The sequence below is a fragment of the Pyxicephalus adspersus genome, chromosome 8, assembly GCF_032062135.1.
Source record: "Pyxicephalus adspersus chromosome 8, UCB_Pads_2.0, whole genome shotgun sequence".
In the NCBI taxonomy this organism is placed as follows: domain Eukaryota; kingdom Metazoa; phylum Chordata; class Amphibia; order Anura; family Pyxicephalidae; genus Pyxicephalus; species Pyxicephalus adspersus.
In genome coordinates this window covers 48,240,334-48,261,470 of record NC_092865.1, presented here as the reverse complement: position 1 = coordinate 48,261,470, position 21,137 = coordinate 48,240,334, and the positions used below count along the sequence as shown (strand labels likewise).

The following is a 21,137-nucleotide window of genomic DNA, read 5'->3' as shown; positions in this document are numbered from 1 at the left end:
CACTTGATTGACGCATGCGCAACTGAAATCTTCATCCTGAGCCCGCAATGCCCTACTCACTGTTGTGTCACATGACCTAATCAGCTGACTTTGAGAAAGCATCATGGCGGCGCCCATAATGGAAAGGTAAACACATGTTGAATAATTCCTTATCACTGACAGTGAGGACAGAAAAGGGAATAAATCCGCTATATACCCTGTAACATAGGCCAGGAGAGATATTATAAGACTTTCTCTGCAAATATTATTGGAAAGCCCGGTTTTTGCAGTATATGCCCCACCTCACATGTAGGAAATGTAATCAGTATAACAACAATGCGTAATAATAATAAAAAATATACATTTTCCAGTGTGACAATTATCCCTTTGTGTTCCTTAATCTCTTTTTTATAGATTTCCTAGTTGCCCCTTTTACCTATTTAAAATGCAAAAAAAAACTGTCATTTGGGAATCTCCTGATATTGAATATGGGACAGGTTGTTTGTCCAGCAATCAGATCTCTTTGTGATCTGGTACAACACCAGGACTTGTGAAAGTTAGGCTTTGTCACTTCCTCTCCCTGGCAGCAACTTGCTGGCAATAAGATCTCTAATACAAGAAACCTCTGACATTGCTCCTCGATGAGCAAAAAGATGCTGAATATTGCTTTATTGTGAGGAAGCAGTGGAAGAGAGGCAGTCTGCTGCATCAGCCAGTTAATGAGTGACAACATGACAACTGTCAGTGCAGAATGTCTGCTACATGTTTGTCCATCTAACGCTTTTTTCTGAACTCCAGGGTTAGAAAATATTGTCTACATTCTGAAGCCATGTGTATTCCTAATCAAATCTTGGTGTTCTTTGTGTATTTCCTTCACATCTGTGCTAATAATCCAACTTGATATGTTTGCCTGTGTGTAGTAAAGACCAGTCACTACTGCTCTGTCTACTTGTGCATCTGCCCCCTTCGTCTAGTGAGTGGAGCTCCTGGACCCCGCTCACGTATGTGATCTATTCACAGGCTATATAGAGCACAGTGATGGACAATTTTGCACTTTGCACAAGGGAGTATGGTGCTTGTCCTTCTTGGGTTTGATGCCTGAAGGTCAACAAAAGAGGGCTATTGTCCTTATGATCTTGCTTTCCCTAAGCTAGGGAACTTAGGGAAAGCAAGGAGAGCCCTTTTAGTTACAGCAGAGGGCCTGGCTCCTAATGTTTCTCCCCTGTCAGGGGCATTACCTCCTGGGTGAGGGGCTTAGGTAAATAGGCCCTAGTCCCTTTAGGGACAGGACCATATAAAGTACCTTGTGCATTTTGTGATACACTTTATAAGCTCTATTTATAAGACAGGGAATCTGACATTCCTTCAAACATTTCCTGGTCAGAATCAATTACTGCCATTGAAACATATAGACCTGGACGAATCCCACATAATAAATGTTTGAGGGAATGTCTGATTCCCTGTTTTATAAATTGAGCCCTTTTTGTGCACTCCTTTTTTTTCAAGGGGTACTACTTTAATTTGGCTTTGAGATTCATAAACTGGTGACTTTAAAAAAAAAAAAAAAAAAACTTTAAAAAAAGGTCATATTATAAGGGTTTATTAGGGCATTTGGCAGTGGATTTAAATCCTTTGTGGCTATTGAAAGTTTTTGTGGACAGAGTTTGTATTTTCAAGATTTGGAATGCCTATACCCAAAGGATAAAAGTTATGTTATATGATAGAACTACTATCAATATTCACAGATATCATTTGTAAAATACAATATAAACAAAATGTGTCCTTGTATATTTTTTCCTTATAGTGAAACGATTAATGAGAAAGCTGCAGACATAGCAAAGTTGCAGGATGCTTCACAACAACTGTACAGAGATACAAAATCACTGAAAGAGAGTTCCTCAACAGATACAAATTCCAGTGTCCCAGAAACACTTCCTGAGGGCTGGAAAAAGATCATTAAACAGAGACAGACAGGGAAAACTGCTGGAAAATTTGACCTGATTTTTATAAGGTAGGTACTGACCTGTATGTTTCTCACATACTGTATAAGCAATATTCTATTGTTGATATTGATCCATTATATTGAGTCCATTTCAGCTCAATGACTTAGATTAGAAGTTTTCTTTGCCAAGTTAACAATTTTAGTTTTAGTTATGAAAATGATTGGACTTCCAATCTTAGTTACTTGAATTCATATTATTATTACACAGTATTTATATAGCGCAGACATATTACGCAGCGCTGTACAAAGTCCATAGTCATGTCACTAGCTGTCCATCAAAGGGGCTCACAGTCTAATGTCTCTACCATAGTCCTATGTTTTTAATACAATATAAGGTCTTTTTTTTTGGGGTAGGGGGGCATGTTTTTTTGTGGGGGGAAACCGGAGATCCTGGAGGAAACCTACGCAAATACTTTTGTATGGTTATAATTATAACATTTTTCAGATATAAGGAGAATATGAACCCAAATGGGACTATTAACTGTCACTGAAAATAATCTCCAAAGAAAATCTGTTTCTGCAAAAAAAAAAAGATGAATACTCACATCACTGTCATCAATGCAGCCAACTGAAGTTTGTTCGGAAAATATCTTTTTTGAGAGTGGTGAACTTTTAGTCCCCCACCAGTTTGATCCTCCTACCCTGCCAACATCATTACTGTATCCTTTAGCAGTATTCTCCCCCCCCCCCCCCCATTTTTTTAAGCTGGGTGTGAAGAATCAGTAGGCAGTAGATGGCCCCCAGTGGTTACTGAAAAGTGCTGGGTGGTGCACCCAGCTAAGAGGGGCTGGGGAAAACACTACTTTAGTGACATACAGGGCAGTGAGAGGAACCATTGAATGGGATGTATGAAACCAACACCCAAAAGTCCAGAAACTTTGAAGGACATCTTTAAATTGAAGCATCCTTTGGATGTAAGTGGAAAAAAATTAGTATTTACCTCTATCATTTCAGTTACAGCTTTTTTTTTCATGGTCCATTGTTGTCACTGTCAGGAAGCTGTTCTAGAGCAGTAATGTACAGCTGATGCAGCAGTGAATGCTTCAGAAAGCAGCTGGAGGATATCAACGAAACTAAGGTGGAAAAAATTAAAACAATTTCCCTAATTATCTTCCAGGGCAACATCTTGTATCGTGTTGTATTGGTCATTAGACTGTTACTATGTGCAGTTATGACTGTTCCCCCAACATACAAATAGGGCTTCAATTTGGCTGGATTTTGGAGGTTACCTCAGCTGTCCGGCGGCTGTTTTATTGCAGCTACCTCCTGGGTATAGGAAGTAACTGGTGCTGTTATCCTTCTTGTATTTATCCATACTACATAATCAGCTTTAGTTTTCTCTGTAAAGAGGTTTAATCCAAAAAGATATCTGGCAATTGCAATACTATTTCTCTGGCAAGCTGTAAAACAGTGTCCATTATAAAAAAAAAAAAAAACTTTATGAACATCATCATGAAGAAATGGTTTCTACTCTTAGCTCCTTCAGATTAGTATATCTAGGGCCCTTTGCATTTGAATACTAAGTAGTTTTGTTGGGGGATAGACGCCTATCTTTTAGTTTGGCTTAAGATCTCCTTTCTTCATTTTTCTTTCCTTTTCTCATAGCCCTCTAGGAACCAAGCTCCGATCAAAAACTGCTCTTATAAAATATCTTAACACCAACCATGTCAAGATTAGATTGGAAGATTTCAACTTTTCAGTTCCTTCTCAGAGACGGAAACATGGGACAAGTAAAGAGACTGTTGGCATCAACAATGATAATGAGGACAAATCAGCCACCCCAGATGCTGTGACAGCAGAGCAGAAATCTCAGACTGTAGACAATGCTGAAAATACACAAAGCACAGAAGATAACCTGGTAATTGTGGAAGAGAATGACAGAAACATGACAATTAAATCCATTGGTAGGAAAAGAGCCAGGAGTCACAGAAGAGGATCAGAAAGAGCTTTAAAGGATGCTACCAAAATTAAACGTCCAAGAAAATATTCTTCCACTGGACCGGATACCCAGACAAAAGAAATAAAATGCAAGAGAAAGAACAATGTTTGCAAAAAGCCCAAAGAAGAATCATCAAGTAAAACAGAGATATTGAATGAAAATCAGTTACCAGATTCACAACTGCAGATTGATTGTAATGAAGCCGATGATCCCACAGATATCGGTGACCCAGTAGTGCTGGGTACAGAGAACACAGAAGATCATCCAGATATTCCTCTGCTGGAGCAACAGCCTGATACTGAGAAAGTGAGGAGCAATTCGAGTGATGATGACTTATTAACATCTTCTGGGAAGACAAAGGGTAATTATATAATCTCTTCTCTAAAACGCTGTGATACAGAAAGTTCCATAACGCTTCCTGCTGCTTAATAATAAATTGTCACATCTCAACGATCAACTATTTCCTACACCTTATGTCACTTGAATACATAAATCATGTTGTATGGAAGGTGTTCTAAAATGAACAATAACTTTTCCAGAAATCCACAATTCAAAATAGATTGTATGTTTTTTTTAAACTAGTATTTATTGAAAAGGTAGTGGTTTTGACAATCAGATAAATTACACAGTGTAAAATAAGACATAGCTACATCAATAACTATGGAGAATAGTACAACTAAAAGAGCTTCCACTCCCTCAAAGCCAAAAAGTTAGCAAAAATAAACAGATACAAAAAATAAAAAAGAATCCAGGGGAGAGGGTTTCTCAGGAAATGAAAGCTACATTAACACTATTCCATGAAGCTCATACAAAACGTTGCTATCATCCAAAACTACCTTATTTTTTATCATACCTATATTTAAAAAAAGAAAAAAAAAGGGGAGGGAGAAAACACATGAGATATAGGGGTTGTTGTAACATCCCAAATAAACTCTTAGAACATGGCGCCTTGTAAAAAAAAAAAAAAAAAAAAAAAATGGATTCTGATTTGATGACGATCAATATGGCGATTGGGGCCAATAAATGCCCGCGGGTTAACAAAAAACTGTAAGGTCCCAAAGCAAAGTTAAATCATGGTTCAGGCTTACTGATGTTGGGAGAAAAACATTAGGAAACCCCTAGGCCTCTAGTATCATACCACATGGTATGGCGAAAAGTTTCAATATTATCATTTAGTTGTGCAGGGGAGAGTGTGTGTTGTAAATATGACATCCATATTTTGAAGAACTGTTGAGGATGAGCATCAGGGTGTTGACTGGCTTTAGTCTTATCTATGAGCATTAAGGACTGTAAATAATTTGTGAGTTGGGAAATTGTGGGGGGGGATAGATTGTATGTTATTGGTATAAAGGACTGACTATCTATCAGTCAATGTATAACGTGTATATTATGCTTTTATTTTAGATTCCATCACAAGTTCACAGGTGGAAAAAAGAAAGACCAGCCAATACTTCTCCAAAAAACATACAAAAGATGGTTTGTATAGATCACCAAATGGATTTATAAGGATTTGGGTAGACCAAAGGCAAATCTTAAATTATTCTGACTTCCTTCCGGCTTTCTGTATAATAACATAATTTGGGGTATTTTTTACACAGGGAGAATACCAAAATAAGAAACACACATAAAGGTTAACTTATAATGCTAAACATATCACTTGCTAATGTTTGCCTATGATTCTACTTCGATTGAAGAGGACAGTATGGAAGGTGTGTATGACATGAGAGGGGTATCTTGTATAGAAGGTGTGTGTGATATGACAGGGGTATCTTGTATAGAAGGTGTGTATATGACAGGGGAATATTGTATAGAAGGTGTGTATGATATGACAGGGGAATATTATATAGAAGGTGTGTATAATATACTAGGGCTAGCTTGAGACATGACTCCTGTTGGTCATTTACCGATTGTATATATTCACTCTCTTGCAGCTCTGGAACCCCCAAGACGAAAGGCTTTCTCCAAATGGACCCCTCCTCGTTCACCCTTTAATTTAGTTCAGGAAACTCTTTTTCATGATCCGTGGAAGCTCCTGGTCGCCACCATCTTTCTAAATCGGACCTCAGGTGAGTAAAACTTTAAAACTTTTTTGCGCCATAATGGCTTCTTCCTTGATACTAGTCAGTGGCAAAGTAAAAACAGCTTAAAATGGGTTGATGCAGCTTTGAAAGAGGTCCACTGCAGGTCAGGTAAATGACAACTGTAGGTCAAATGCACCAGCTAGTAAAGTCAAAATGATCTCAGAAGCAAACTGCTGCATTTGCCTATTGACACAAGGGCTTGGAAACCAAGCCACGAGAACCATAAAAAGAAATGCAACTATAGTGGGCCCATCACCAATAATAACAGTAATCTTTTATCAGTACCAGCAAATGTCGGCATTACCAACTCATCTAATTTTTTTTTTTTTTGAAAAAAAACCTATATGACATAAAGCCTAGGTTGGGAGAGCCTGCCACCAGATTATTGGAATGGATTATGGCATTCCTTCAGCTTTAACTCTGTTCTCATCTGTAGGGAAGATGGCGATACCGGTCCTATGGAGCTTCCTGGAAAAATACCCCAGTGCAGAAGTTGCTCGGGTGGCAGACTGGAAGGATATGGCAGAAATTCTGCAGCCTCTGGGACTCTATGAACTGCGAGCAAAAACCATTGTGAGGTTCTCAGGTAGGATTGTCTTTTTCTTCCTGGGTACAAGAAAGGGGTGTGGGGTTAAGGCGCAAGAGCCCATGCATGTTTTTGCAAGAAATGGATCAGAAATGTGCTGACTGCTATTCATATACTGATTATTGGGATAATAATAATTATCTCTCAGAAATTGGCAGCATGTATGAATGCTGAAATTGATTCACTTTCAATGAACTTGAAGTGTGGCAAAGTATTCTGTCACTGGGTTTCTGGTCTTTTCTATTCAATACAGACATATCATGGCTGCCAGGTTTCTGCAAATAGATTCCTAAAAACAGGAACCTGTGGTAATGTCCACATGTGATGCTGAGCCTCCATGACTTGAAGGAATCCAATGAATAAAACAGGTAGGGTCAGGGACAGTCAGATAGGGAGGTGATGCTGGATATCCTTCATCCAGGAAATGATGCCGGCTCTATTTGACTCTCTACCTGAAAATCTTCCAATATGCATTTAAATCAGGGAAAGCCATTTCAGTGCAGGAGAGTCTCTACAACTGTGCAAGGCTGAATGAAGAGATGTAGAGCAGATTTACCTCCATAATCCCAGAATATTTTAATGATTGTCATTCATCATTCATGCTCTTTTTTTGTAGAGGAGTATCTCACAAAGAAGTGGCGTTATCCAATAGAACTTCACGGAATTGGAAAATATGGGAACGATTCTTACCGAATCTTCTGTGTGAATGAGTGGAAAGAGGTATAATAAAACTTATCCTATATATCAGTCACATATAAACCCAGATGTTTATTTTTTAATACTTCCATCTGAGCACTGGTGATCTCCTTAAACCTCTTTTAGGGCCAATTTTCATAGTTAATTCTAAACCAATGATCTGTAAATGTGCTAAAAAAAATGTTGCTCCAGTAGCTAAGGGTTAATGGCAAGATGAGCAAAGAGTATTTAAAATGAAGCTGAAGTTGCCAAAAGTGCGCTGTTATTTTTCAGGGGGAATTGAAGGCAAATGGTAGAAGTTTTAGAGCTACTTCACATGGATGGTGCTGTTAAAGCGAAACTAAACTTATTGGTGGGCGGTGAACTTCTTACCTTGTTCTGTCGCCCTGCAGCAATGACCGGTCCAGGATCTTCATCTCTGGCTCCCTTCCATGGAAACTGCAATCCTGTTCATTGATTGGATGATATAAATCCTGCCCATGCACATACATTATCCCCGGCAGCTGGCTCTGTGTGCAGCAACACCACACATAGCTGAGCTCTAAGCTACATGGTTTATGTGCCATTTAGTTTGGGGCAGAAACCAGCGGGAGTCGTGGAGTAAGCTATTTGACAAAAGAGGCATTACATGATCCACTTTAATGTTTCTTCACCTCATTACTGCAGTTGCCTTTGAATGCTTCAAGCCGCATGGCTGCCAATGGGGACTAAATTGGATTGGTTAAGGACCCCCTTTTAAAACCATGCCAATATATTGATTAAGTATGGTTTGGGCTGTGTGTGAAGGTTCCCATTTATCCAGGTCTTTGTATATCCAGTATTACTTGGTCACATTCAACTGGACATGTTCTTGTAATGTTTAAGATGTTGCGTAGCTCTCCAAGCTGCTTCTTCAGTTCAGAACTGATAGGCTGCAAAATGTCTTCAAACTTACCAAAAAAATTACAGCTGAAAGTGACTAACTACTACTAGATATGGTATTGGTTGCTCAGCGGCTGGAATGCTGTTAGCTGCCCAGAAGCCATCTATGTCAATTCATTCATAAATTGACCTGTAATATGGTGAAATACATGATTCTATATTCAGAGGTATTTGGCATCATCTACCACTATTTTGTCCTAAAAGAGATCAAACGGCCTGGATGAAGCTGTGTTGCTGCAGAGTTGCAGCTTTTGATTTGCGATCTAGGCCCGTAGTCCTGGAAGGAATAGGTGGGCAGGCACTCCCTTTCCAGGCCAGAAAATAAGATGGCTCTGGCACATCTGGCTAATAATAAAAAGGCACCTGCCTATGTCTCAAGGAAGTTGTAGCCTGTGGCCAGATGGGCAGGCTGTGTGCTGGAGAACCCAGGAGGTCTCCTAAAGTCTAGGTCTATGGGAACAATACCCCCGATGGGTGTCTGAGAGTGAGCCTGGAGGCAGCAGCTTGAGGCAGCTCGATGTTTCAGGAGGACAAACTACAGACGCTAAAAATCTTGACTTCTTGTGAGTACCAGGCACCCCTCTGGTGTAGCCCTTTGTGGAAGCAGGACTATGTATTGACCTACCTGTGGAACTTTTTTGCTGAAGTAAGCTATTTTTGTTCTGCTGGACAAAGCAGCTCTGTATTTGTTTAAAGCTGAATAAAAGCTATTTAATTTAAGCCTGAACCTTAATAAATTAACTTTTCAACCATAGTGTCCTGCGATGAGCTGACCCCCCAAACTTTACAGACTAGTTATAAATAAATATTAGGATTGACATTACGCTTACAAAAATGATAATTTTTCAGGTTCAGCCGGAGGACCACAAGCTGAATAAGTACCATGATTGGCTGTGGGAGAACAAGGATAAACTTGGTTTGGACTAAAAAGTTAGTTACTGTTCATTTATCATGCACTTGTCTTTTGTATTTTACCATTTTATATTTGTACAGATATTTTCATTGTTATTTCTATACATTTTTATATTCTATGTTTTAAAATTGAATCTGTAAAGTGTATGTAATAAAATATATTTTTACTATAAAATAAAAATAGGTCTGTAGAGTTTTCTTTGGATAAACCTGAATAGCACACCCCCAAAAAGAGACCATGACAGCATCTCGGGAAAAGGAACCCCCTGCCTCACAGCTAACACCCCAATACATACACCTGTATCACCTTGCCAGCGATTCCTCACCACACCTGTAGTCATGTGACATTGCTCAGATAAACATTTGAATGCTATATTAAAGCATGGAGGGAGGGTCACCTGCTCCTTCAAACCTAAAAACCTTTTTGAGGAGGAAGGAGCAGCCAGGGATTGCTGGCAAGGTGTGTACAAACAGGTTTCCCAACTCCTCCCCCACCCAACAGCACTCGTCTTTTGTTTACTTCTATGCTGCTCCAACGCTTTGTGCATTTTGGGCACACTGACAGATCCCCATTAGCAACATTGCATATACTACAATGCTGGTTTTACTTTGTTTTAAAAAAAAATTTTTGTTTTTGAAGTGACATCAAAATATTAAAGTTTATTTGTAATTTTAACAAAATGTACCGTAATTTTATTTGTATAAAATAAAACTTTTATTTTTTTTTGTAATTTTAACAAATCACTACCTACCCCACCCAAAAGCAATCTGTTAGTAAATCAAAGCATCGGTGGTGGTGGTGGTACAGGACGGGTAAATATATTTCCGTTTCATGTGAAGCCTTATCCAATCAGTGCTGTGTAGGCGGTGTATCACCATGGAAGCCAGACAACAACAATGTAGGGATTATGGCCTGGATGGCTGTACCGACAACACAGGTATGTCCAAGGGATCCTGGCAGAGCTTCTCTTCCTGCACCGTCTGTTCTCAGGGTGTGCCGGTACTGTCTGAGGGCTTAAATTGTTATGTCACCCCATCACTTTCTAGTTAAAAAAAGAGATCATCATTAGAGAGTGGAGAAGGAATAGAACCTTGGACATTATTATTGGTAGAGGAGGTGAATCCAGGTATGTTATCGGGTTGCGGGATAATATAAAGATGAATAGAGGTGAGTTCATGTAAAGGATTATTAGGTGCACAATTTCTCATATTCCTCTGATATGTGTAAAATGTTATCTCTCTCTCCCTTTTCACCCCCTTCTCTTAGTCTGTCATCTCTTCTAATCTCATTTTCTTCCTCTGTTCCCTATGTGTTTCTCTTCTCTTTCTCTCTTCTTCTCTGCTCCCTCCCTTCACCCAACTATCTGCCCCTATTTTCCGATACCTTTCTGTCTCTTTCTACCCTTCCTTCTGTCCCCCCCATCATTCACTCACTCCCCTCTTCCTTCCTATCCTCATTTCCACACTCTCACCCCTCCTATTTCCTTACTTTCCTATCCTCTCTCTCATTTACTTTTACATCTCTCTCTCTTGCTCGCTTGCTCGCTCCCTCCCTCCACTTTCTCTCTCTCTCTCTCTCTCTCTCTCTCTCTCTGTCTCTCCCTCTCTCGCTCTCTCTCTCTCCCCCTTCCTCTGACTCTTTCTCTCTCTCTCTGGCCGTTATACTTAGTAATGCAATTGATCACAGCAACTAATCCGAATTACCTAGTACACGCTGTACATAAGAACTCTTTTCCAAGTAAGGTTCTGATTTAATGACCCTTTAACTATTTTCTTTCAGCCACCAGAGAACGGAGGTCATGCCGCCATTTTATCTTTGCTTTTAGCCTTGGACACGAAGCGTCCAGTTCAGTATTTGTGCAACATCAAACTTAGAAATGGCTAAAGAGGTCTCCTTTCAAGACACCCTTCCTTCTTCTGACAATGATATTAGGAAGTATAAGCAACGTGATCTGTCACAAACGCTCTTTTTCAAGGTGGCCTGCAGAACGTTTGGACCACCAAAGTCAAGGACCCGACGCATTGTTGCCCCTCCAATGCAGAAAGTGGAGTCTGGCCCATTGAATCTTACAGGGAAATCTTTCACAGATTTCAATGTCACCTCTAAACCAGAGGAAAAGCAGACATTGGAGACTAAGGGGGCTGAACAGAATATTTCTGACTGGATATTGGAAAGAAAGCAACTGAGGACACAACTGAACAGTATGGGAGATCTAGAAAAATGGTTTCAAGGAAAACCAAACCTGACTGCATTGGAGACACGCGTGCAAGATAAAATGGCCGAGAGCCGCTCAAAAAGTCAGATGTCACAGCAGACCAATCAAGATATGGCGGGTTCTGTAAGTTAATATTATGTTGCTATCTACCAACAAGGACCACAAATAATACATTACAGAATGCCAGCTTTGTAAAAGAAATCAGTGTTGCAAATGGTTTTTAAGGGGCTCCAGTAAGGAATTAAGGTAACAGTAAAATGGATAGCGCTGTTGGCTCATAGATTAGCACTCTTGCGTTTGCAATGCCTCAAGTCCCAGGTTTCCTTCCACATCCCGAAAAACATGCCGTTAGGTAATAGGCTTCCCTCAAAATCTTTCACATAGTCACAATTTAATATCCCCACCATAGTCATAGTCTAATATCTCTGACATTGGGCTTGATTTAATAAATCTTTCCAAGGCTGGAGAGGATACACCTTCATCAGTGAAGCTGAGTGATCCAGCAAGCCTGGAATTAATTAATCAAAAGTCATTTGATATTTGTTAGCAAATGTTTTCAGTCCTGGACCAGATCCATTTCAGGTTTGCTGGATCACCCAGCTTCACTTATGAAAGTGTATCCCCTCCAGCCTTGGAAAACTTTAAGTGAAGTGAAATCAGGGCCATTGTCTCACATAAGTTTTTTGGGGTGAAGCCAATTAACCCACCAATGTGTTTTTATAATTATTGTAAATGTGTATTATCTTGTCAATCACAAATATCTCAGTCAGCCTGGTTCTGTCTATTGCTGTTTATTAAGTGCAACTGTTACTCCTTTTTCTATGCCGCAGGAGGTGGAGCGCAGTGTTCTGAGGAGCCCCCAGCACAGTGTGGTCACCCCGTCCATCCAACAACCCAACCCTGAAGCTCTGGCCATCCTTGACAAGTATCTGCATCAGCACCGCCTTCGCCTTGTTGACCTTTACAACCAAGCCGACAAGAAGAAGAAAAGGGATATCTCAAGCAAGGATCTGAAGTCTATTCGTAGGGAGGTAACTATCCAGAGAAGTTTTATACTTTATTTATAGTTTTTACTCCATTTAAACTGAATTTACTTGGGAGTTTTGCAACTCTGGTCACAATCTTTTGTGTTCTTCTTTTACCAATTTTGAATGTGTGATATATTGGGATATAATAATAAACAATTCATGGTGCACATGTTTACCATTTGCAGAAGTAGTGCAAATACCACTCAAATATTTCTTTCTGTGCCTAGGGGTATTTTACATTTTTAACCTGTTTTGTATAACATTACTAGAGTTGGGAGATCATGCCCTGGTTTAGTTAATTAAAGGTTTGGGGAAGATTCTTTGTTTCGCAAACATTGTTGGGTAAATGTTTTGCACAATGTTGCACAATATTCGTTAAAGTTCAACAAACTCAATGTTCGAGTTGAACCTTTTTGGGGAGTATTGGGTTATCCTGACCCCCTTTTCAACTGCTGTCTGTGTTACATTCACCATGCTATAAAATAAATAAGCCAACCAGAATGGTGGGAGTCCATAAGGGGCAAAGCCAGTGTGCAGACCTGAGAACTTGGAGTGCAAGGTGCCAACCAGAATGCTGCAGCCAGACTCATCCCTCCTTCCCACCACTCCTCTTCTGCTGCCTCTCTTTGTAGTTCTCTTCATTGGGTTCCATTTCACCTGGGAATCAAATTGAAGCCCCTATGGTTTGCCTTCAAATCCCTCCACAGTTCTTGTCCCACTTACCTTTCTGACTTGATAGAAAAATACCCCCCTAGCCGCTCCCTTCACTCCTCCATTGACTTACTTATGACTTCCTCATTTATAACCTCAACACACGCACGGCTCAAAGACTTTTCTAGAGCTGCCCCGACACTCTGTAATGGTTTTCTTATCCTATTCGGCTTGCTCCTACTTTCTGCTCATTTAAAAGAACGCTCAAAACCCATCTTTTTAAACTCACCTACCCAACTTCTTCTGTCTCTTTACTCTCACTAATTACCCATCATTCCATATCCCCCCCTCCTATTGTGTGATACTTCCCCCACCTTTTAAATTGTAAGCTCTTTGGGGCAGGGCCCTCTCCTCCTGTGTCACTGTCTGTATCTGTCCACTGTTGTACAGTGCTGTGTGATATGTTGGCGCTATATAAATACCATTTAATATTATTAATAATAATAATAATAATAATAATAATAGGAAAATCCCACAATGGATACAATAGATGTGCAGACATTTCCACTGTGCATGGATCTCCTCATAACGGGCAAAGCAGGCGTACAGAATTGGGTGCAAGAATAGTGAGAACTCTTTATAATGGTCACGACAAGGTATTCCAACCTGGACACTGAGCTCAGGGATGGTGGGAATGTGTCATAATGGGTGCACAGACTGTTAGAATCTTACCAATAGTCCCCAAAAGATAGAAAAGATTTTCAGGGGATTTAACCGAAATATCACTTGCTGGGTAACTGGGGCAAAATATCTACAAAATGGATTTCAGATTTTCATGCAAGCTTTGAAAGCCCTGAAGAAAATATAAACATTCTCATTGCATTGTTTGATTGGATCACCCTATTTCCATGCTTCTTTTCCCTTCCAGGCCAATATTCCCATCAGCGATTTGCAGTTTGATGATTTGGTCATCTCGCTTGGAAACAAAAGACCGAATCGGATCAACTATAAGGAGCTTTGTGTTGGGCGGAAATTGTGGGTGAAGAAGAACCTAGGAGAACACAAGAAAGGAGATTCTGTTTGTCCCGACACAGGAGGTACAGTTAGTTTGATTCATTAAAGCTCTCCAAGGCTTTAGGAGATAAACTAATATGTATCATGCTGAAGTTTGATTCTGGTGGTCAATACCCATGCCAATGTTACCATTCATGTACATATAAACTTTACAAGTTAGCTTGTCCCTTAAAGTACCAGTCAGTGACTATACCTGCTTCAGGAAAGAAGAAACATTTCCTCTGTCACTTCTCATCCAGAGATCAGACTGCAACATTGTAACCTAGTTGCAGGTCAAAAGGAGGAAAGACTGATCTGTGTCCAAAATGCATAAACAGCCAACAATCTCTTAGCTGACATTTCAGTCTGGGAAGTAGATGGAAATTCAGGATAATACCTGAACAAAAATACTTCTATCCTTTTGGAGAAAAACAGAGATTAAGTGATGCCAAGGGGAGTGCTGTGATCTCTGCAAGATGTAGTACATTGATCCATTACACTGGCACATAACTTGAGATGTACTTAATAGGAAAAGATGCTCTCAAGGTGCCCAAAACATCCCCAGTTATATAGGTCTTGTACGGAATCCCTAATTCCCACCTCCCCAAAGCAGCACAAATGCAGCCTATAGGAGCAGATAGAGAGGGAGTCCATGCCTACATGTAAGAGTTGTGTTCTAGAAGACAGAAAACCCTAATCAATGTATAAGGGTTGGGGGACTCCCCTGAGGATTGGGCATATAGGGATCTTAGTGATAGTAGTTATAATGTTTTCAATTTTTTCTGCAGCCCCTGTACAGTGTTTCAGGCCAGCTAGTGCTCAGAAAAGTGACTTCAGTGAAAGGAAACTTTCTTCGGCACTCTCAATCTCCCCGCACATTGAAGGAGATACCAAGACGAAGTCTCAGCCAGGCCGCAGCGACCAAAGTGAAAGCAGTAAATCTCAGTTTCTCCAGGTGCCTCCTGTAAGTCTGGAGGAAATGAGACCCCTCAGCTACGAGGACATGGAGGAAATTGGAAAGAACTATCGAGAGAGGAAGAGAAGAGTAAAGGCAAGTATATGAAATAGCTAAAGGATGGGGATGGCAGCAAATGTCATATGCCCCCCACAATTAGTTTTTCTGTGCTGGCTGGTGCCCTGCTGCCATACACAGGAATACCACTGTGCCAGGAAAGCTATGCATTCTGGTGGGGTTTCTGGTGGGTTTATCTCCCTAATCTCTAGTCTGGCCCTGCTTCCCCAGTTTAAATATTAAAGGACACCCGTCATAACAGCAATACATTTGCTACTTTAGTGGCCCTTCTTATAAAAAAAAAAAAAACAGCTGCATGGCAATCATTTACAATCATTTACAACTCAAAAGTACTGAAGCTAGACTGCAGCATAGGCAGCTTGGACTGTAGCACTCACCTGTTTGCTGCAGTACTATCTCTAAACCACAAGATGTCCTCAGTGTTGTGTGTTGAATCACACCCCAGCATTATGCAACCTGGAAAATACTTTTCACTTGTGTGATCCAGCAAACCTGGCATGGATTTCTTAAAATTCATTTGCTATTCCAGTGTTTTTCAACCGCTGTTCCGCGGCACACTAGTGTGCCTTGAGAGATCTTCGGGTGTACCGTGGGAAATTATCCAATTTCAGTTAATTGGTCCCAAAATGATTTATTTACTGCAAAAAATTTGTCTTCATTTGTCTATACAATTTCAGTTAATTGGTCCCAAAATGATTTATTTACTGCAAAAAATTTGTCTTCATTTGTCTATACCAGCGATGTATAGTGATAGGCAGAACCAAAGTAGGTAGCTAATTTACGTGTCTGACTTTTTGGTGGTGTTCCGTGGTATTTTTCTAATTGTAAAATATGTGCCGCGACTAAGGAAGGTTGGGAAACACTGTGCTATTCAATAGCAAAGGTTTTAAAATCTGGACCTATTCTGGGTTTTCTGGATCACCCAGATTCTCCCATGATAGTCTATCTTTTCCAGTGTTGGAAAGCTTTGAAAAATCAGACCCAGGGCATCATGGGTCTATCCCAATAGCAGTTAATAAGGAAGCAAACATTAGACCTCAGAGGGTCTCTAAGCTCCAGAGTTGTCCTCACACATACATAAGTAAGCTAACACACTTCTAAAAATTTTCATTACATTTACCCTTCAGCTTGATTGTAGGATTTCTGTATGATCTTAAACTGCAAAATGTTTAGGTCCTTCTGCAATTTCTATTGAGCTTTTGCATTACAATGCTGGGGAATGTACATCCAGACTCTAATGTATATGGTCAGCTTGAATAAGCTTAATAATTATCAGATTTTTGAGTAAATCCCACAAGTACAAGGCCTCTGTAAAATCAGTTTGAATGCTCAGTGGAACATTTTACTGTCTCCCTCCAGAGCAACACCCGACTTTTGGACTGGTTAGATCAATGTCGTTTAGTACGCACGGGAAATGCTGCAGTTGACGCTCATTCCTTGCCGTCTACGCTGGGGGAGGAGTCAGCAGATTTGGTGGAACAGTTCAGAAGGCAGGGACTGCAGCAATACCACAACGTCATAAAACTGTGCCAAGCCTACAGTGTTCCCCTTTCAGAAAAGCTCCTGGAAGAAGGTGAGCAATAAAGAATGGGAAGAATGGGGCTTTGTTGATTTTGGTGCTGCTATGAACAAATGTCAGCTATGAACAAATTTAAACTCTGTTTTAAACTACGTACACATGCTAGATTATTGTTATCCAAGACAAGATTATTGTTATCCAAGCAGTCCCCTTACTTTGTTCATCAATCCGTTCTGGTGAATCAATTAACAACCAAGTGAGAAAGACTGCTGCACTTTACTATGATGAAGAGCACTGCGGGAGCCACACGTTTGTCCGCCCCATCTCCAAAGAACAGCACAAGACTATCAACCTGATTTATAAAAGCTCTCCAAGACCAGAGAAGGTAGTTTATCATGGGAGAACCTGAGCGATCCAGCAAACCTTTAAAAGATTTATTAAAAATCATCTAATAATAGTTGGCAAATGTTTTTAATCCTGGACCAGATCCATTCCAGGTTTGTTGGATCCCCCAGAGTCTCCTATGATAGTCTATCTTTTCCAGTCTTCGAGACCTTGCATAACTCAGGTCCGCTGTTCTGCCTCTCATGGTGCATGGCACGAGTCTTCCAGGAGCTTTAATAAATCAGAATGTGTAAAGATTTCTTTCATTCTCTTTCATTTCAAACAATCACAAAATTTTCGAGCGACAGAAAGCTGTCATCTGTACAGGGCTTAAGTCTGCAAGTTGTCCAAATGAAGTATTTCAGAGGCAAGATATAGAGAATAAAAGCTCTCTTATTGCAAAATTCTTCCTGAAGATAGCAAATCCAAGTTCATAATCTTTCATAAGAATCTGGAATGCTTAAAAAGATTACAAACCAATAAGTGATTCAAGCTCATACACACCATTGTATCTATTGTCTTTATGCAGCCTTATTATATCCTGGAGACAAGCTAATTTGTGAATCAGGAGATCAGCTACCCCTTCGACAGCCAGGTGTAGGACTCTCCTCCAAAGTCAGATTCATGAAGAAGAGCACTGCGGCAAAAGAACCCAAAGAGAGACACAACATAGACAACATGGAGAAGGATCCTGACAATTCTCACAGAACCTGGTGAGTTGCTGTGTGCAATTTGCAAATTGAGTTCAAAAAGGAACAAACTTTCTATTTTTCTTTTGCCATCATTTTCTTTCTACATCTCTCCCTCTCTTCCTGTATAGAAGGGATATACAAATAATAGAAAGGGTACAGAAGGGATAAAAAGGATATAGAAAACATTGCATTGGTTTAGAAGAAATATAGAATTGATACAAGGTGTATAGAAATGTTAGAAGGGGTATAGAAGTGATATAGGATACATAGATGAGTTACAGGAGGGATAAGGAAGAAAAAAGGCTAATAAAGTAATATAAAAGAGGATTACTAACTAATATAGAGGGGATATAAGGTGCATTAAGGCATTATGATGGGTATAGAAGGGATAAAAAATGAATATAAGGGGTACAGAAAGGATGAAATGGGTAAAGAACGTATAGAACTGGTATAGAAAGGATACAGAATGAATAAGAGATGTATAGAAATGTTAGAAGGGTATAAAAGCAACAAAGGATTAATAGAAGGGGTACAGAAGGGATAAAGATGAAATAGAAAGGATATTTCAGGGATATATAAGGGGCATACAACTGGTATAAAGGGGATAAAAGGTGCATTGGGATGGGTATTGAAGGGATATAAAATATTTGAAAGGGCACAGACGGGATAAAAGGGGTATAGATAGAAGGATTGGCTTAGAAGGGATCTACAATGGATAAGAGGTGTATAAAAATGTTGGGATGGGTATATAAGTGATAAAAGATAAATAGAAGAGATACAGGAGAAATAAGGTAGAAATAGAAGGTGTATTGAATGGGTAAAAAAGGGGTATAGAAGTGGTATAGAGGGGATTAAGGATTCACTGGGATGGGTAGAGAATGGATATAAACTAATAAAAAAAGGTACAGAAGGAATACAATGGGTATAGAAAGCACAGGACTGGAATAGAAGGGTTATAGAACTAATAAGAGATGTAAAGAAATGTTAGAAGGGGTATAGAAGTGATAAAGGATGAAAAGAAGAGGTGCGAGAAGGATAAGGTAGAAATAGAAGGGATATTGAAGGGATTTATAAAGGGAATACAACTAGTATAAAGGGGATAAAAGCTGCATAAAGGCATTAGGATGGGTATAGAAGGAGTACAGAAGAAATTAAATTTAAAGAAAGCATAGACTTGGTTTAGAAGGAATAAAGAATGCATAAGACATAGATAGAAATGTTCGAAGGTGTAAAGAAGGAATATAGGATGAGTATAAAAGGAATATAAAATGAATAAAAAGAATATAGGAGGGGAAAATATTTGGTATAGAATGGATATAAAGGGTGTATTAGGATGGGAATAGGTATAAAAATGAATAGAAGGCTACAGAAGAGATATAGAAGTTATAGAAGGATTATAGAATAGATAAAATGAATGGAAGGTGTACAGAAGAAATAAATAGGAAATTAAAGAGTCATAGAATTTATAAAGAATGGGTAAAAAAGGAATAGAAGGGCTGTAGAAGGGGTACAAAAGGTGTATAGAAGTTGTGAGTGATATAGAAGGGATAGATGTGCAGAGTATGAATATTATCATCCAGAAGGGGTCCTAAAATAAGTTCTATGATTTTAGCAGGTCATGCCTATGGCATTGGGACTTGAGCTTACCCGGTGATATCACAGAGTCAGTGCACCCTGATATAGAATCATCAGATATTGGATATATAAGCTGAGAGAGGGGGACACGCTGATCTGGTCTTGTAGGAGAGGCAGAGACACAAACTACAGATCCCAAGAATAATCCAACCTACTGTCACACATCTCATTCTATATTTTGTCTTTTTTCCCTCTTCACTCATTCTATTTAAATAACTCCTAAGCCATCTTGTGTTTTTCAGTTGTGGCCCCTATCCTCCCAACACATATGTTGCTTGGGTGAAAACCAAAGTCAGGGGAAAGAAGAAAGTTGGGACAGAAACACTGCGATGCTGGACAACATTTGAGCAATTTCAGGAAATGAGCAGGTGAGTGAATAAGACCGCACAACACCCAGAACCCATAACTTTTAGTTTCTTGTAGTGAGCTGACAACACAGTGCTTTGGTGCATTGAAATGCCAAGCAGTCAGCCTGTTGTCAGCCTTGCTCAGTTCTCCTCTGGTGGACAACAAAACTCCCTCCCATTATTTTATAAAGATAAGGGAGAAGATGAGCACAGCTGGGAAGAAACAGGCAGTGGTGACAACCATGTTTCCAGCACAGCAGAGCCAGGTTTGTCAACCAGCAAAAGAATGTTGGGGGCTCACAAGATTTCTAGCAAGAACAGCAGAAATGTTTCTCTACTGAACATTTTCAAAAAGACAAAACATTGCAAAGTGTGAGTATATTTCAGAGATGCACTAAATATTTTGCATTACGAACGTATTTATGAAGAGCCTTATTTAAAAATTATTCCCCTAATCAATTAATCTAAAATTACAGACATATGGTAAAATCTCTCTACACTTCTCCTTTCAGTTACTACCGGTATTAAAACAGTGTCTCATTCTGCCACCTAGTGGTCAATCACCAAAATGCACAGCCATCACAATACCGGTAGGAAATAAACTAATATTATCAGCAAATTGACTGGGGAATAATTTATAAATAGAGTGAATTTGACTGTGTTTTTTGTGACAGTGATTATTTCACCACCTGTAAATATTTGAAAGTCACATTCACTGCTTTAAAAAATGCCCCTTAAACTTGTAATTGTCACATTAATAAAACTCTCTGTTTCATTTCTAGGAACCTGCAGAGGAAATTCCCTCATTGCTTCTTTACATCTGATGACAATGCATTCTGGCCCGGACAGCTTGTGGAGAAACTCTGCATCTACCTGCCAAAGGCTGCTGAAGCAGAAGCACAGAACCCATTGACAAGAAGCCAGCTCACCCACCCAGGCTGAGACCATCAATGGATTGATATTGTATTCTTCTACCACTTGTCATTAAACTACCAACACAATGTTCTGCTTCATTCTTTAGAATGAAATATCAAGGAATGCCAGGGACCCAAAAATGATTTTATTTTGTTTTGTGCCACTTTTTTATTATACTGTAAAATATCCCGTGTGTAAATATTTATCTTACTATGTGAGTTATGTAACAATACAGCTGCAATAAGTGTGTGATACTTTTTTTTATTTGTATTGTTTTTCCTAGAATAGGGAATGGCATACATAGAGGGTAACCAGAACCTAGTACCGGAGGGTGCTCCCTGCCTGTCAGAGTGCTGCACAGGGAGTGTCATGGTATGTTTGTGCATCAGAAAGAAAAATGTGCCAACAGGAAGTGGCACTCCCCAACTATGCACAATCATTATCCTGCAAACCCTCAGCAGCTGAACAGGCTTCACGACTCATAGGAAGAAACTAAGGAACACCCCACAGACAATAGTCCTGATTTATTAACGCTCTTCAAGACTGGA

At 39.6% G+C, this 21,137-nt stretch overlaps 2 protein-coding genes across 5 annotated transcripts; both read left to right on the top strand.

The window, feature by feature from the left end:
• The first annotated feature begins 83 nt into the window (after positions 1 to 83).
• On the top strand, positions 84 to 9,297 carry MBD4 (methyl-CpG binding domain 4, DNA glycosylase). The gene is made up of 8 exons (XM_072420493.1): positions 84 to 126; positions 1,784 to 1,990; positions 3,587 to 4,281; positions 5,325 to 5,396; positions 5,852 to 5,986; positions 6,438 to 6,587; positions 7,204 to 7,307; positions 9,054 to 9,297. The coding sequence occupies exons 1-8, from the start codon at positions 104 to 106 to the stop codon at positions 9,129 to 9,131; spliced, it is 1,464 nt and encodes a 487-aa protein (XP_072276594.1). The 5' UTR covers positions 84 to 103; the 3' UTR covers positions 9,132 to 9,297.
• EFCAB12 (EF-hand calcium binding domain 12) lies at positions 7,311 to 20,839 on the top strand. Of its 4 annotated transcripts, none has more exons than XM_072420489.1 (9): positions 7,311 to 9,134; positions 10,897 to 11,455; positions 12,163 to 12,363; positions 13,940 to 14,108; positions 14,853 to 15,115; positions 16,457 to 16,670; positions 17,530 to 17,713; positions 19,570 to 19,695; positions 20,457 to 20,839. In XM_072420489.1, the coding sequence occupies exons 2-9, from the start codon at positions 10,994 to 10,996 to the stop codon at positions 20,614 to 20,616; spliced, it is 1,779 nt and encodes a 592-aa protein (XP_072276590.1). In that variant the 5' UTR covers positions 7,311 to 9,134; positions 10,897 to 10,993; the 3' UTR covers positions 20,617 to 20,839. The 4 variants fall into 4 exon arrangements, with proteins under 4 accessions (XP_072276590.1, XP_072276593.1, XP_072276591.1 ...); XM_072420492.1 differs by lacking the exon at positions 7,311 to 9,134 and adding an exon at positions 9,873 to 10,243 and having other exon boundaries at positions 10,897 to 11,446; XM_072420490.1 differs by lacking the exon at positions 7,311 to 9,134 and adding an exon at positions 9,874 to 10,054.
• The last annotated feature ends 298 nt before the right edge of the window (positions 20,840 to 21,137 follow it).

Coding starts and splice junctions, on each gene's coding strand:
- MBD4 (XM_072420493.1), top strand. CDS start 104: ATGGCGGCGCCCATAATGGAAAG. Junction 1,991..3,586: donor TTTGACCTGATTTTTATAAG/GTAGGTACTGAC, acceptor CTTTTCTCATAG/CCCTCTAGGAACCAAGCTCC. Junction 5,987..6,437: donor CTTTCTAAATCGGACCTCAG/GTGAGTAAAACT, acceptor TCTCATCTGTAG/GGAAGATGGCGATACCGGTC.
- EFCAB12 (XM_072420489.1), top strand. CDS start 10,994: ATGGCTAAAGAGGTCTCCTTTCAAGACACCCTTCCTTCTTCTGACAAT. Junction 11,456..12,162: donor ATCAAGATATGGCGGGTTCT/GTAAGTTAATAT, acceptor TCTATGCCGCAG/GAGGTGGAGCGCAGTGTTCT. Junction 15,116..16,456: donor AGAGGAAGAGAAGAGTAAAG/GCAAGTATATGA, acceptor GTCTCCCTCCAG/AGCAACACCCGACTTTTGGA.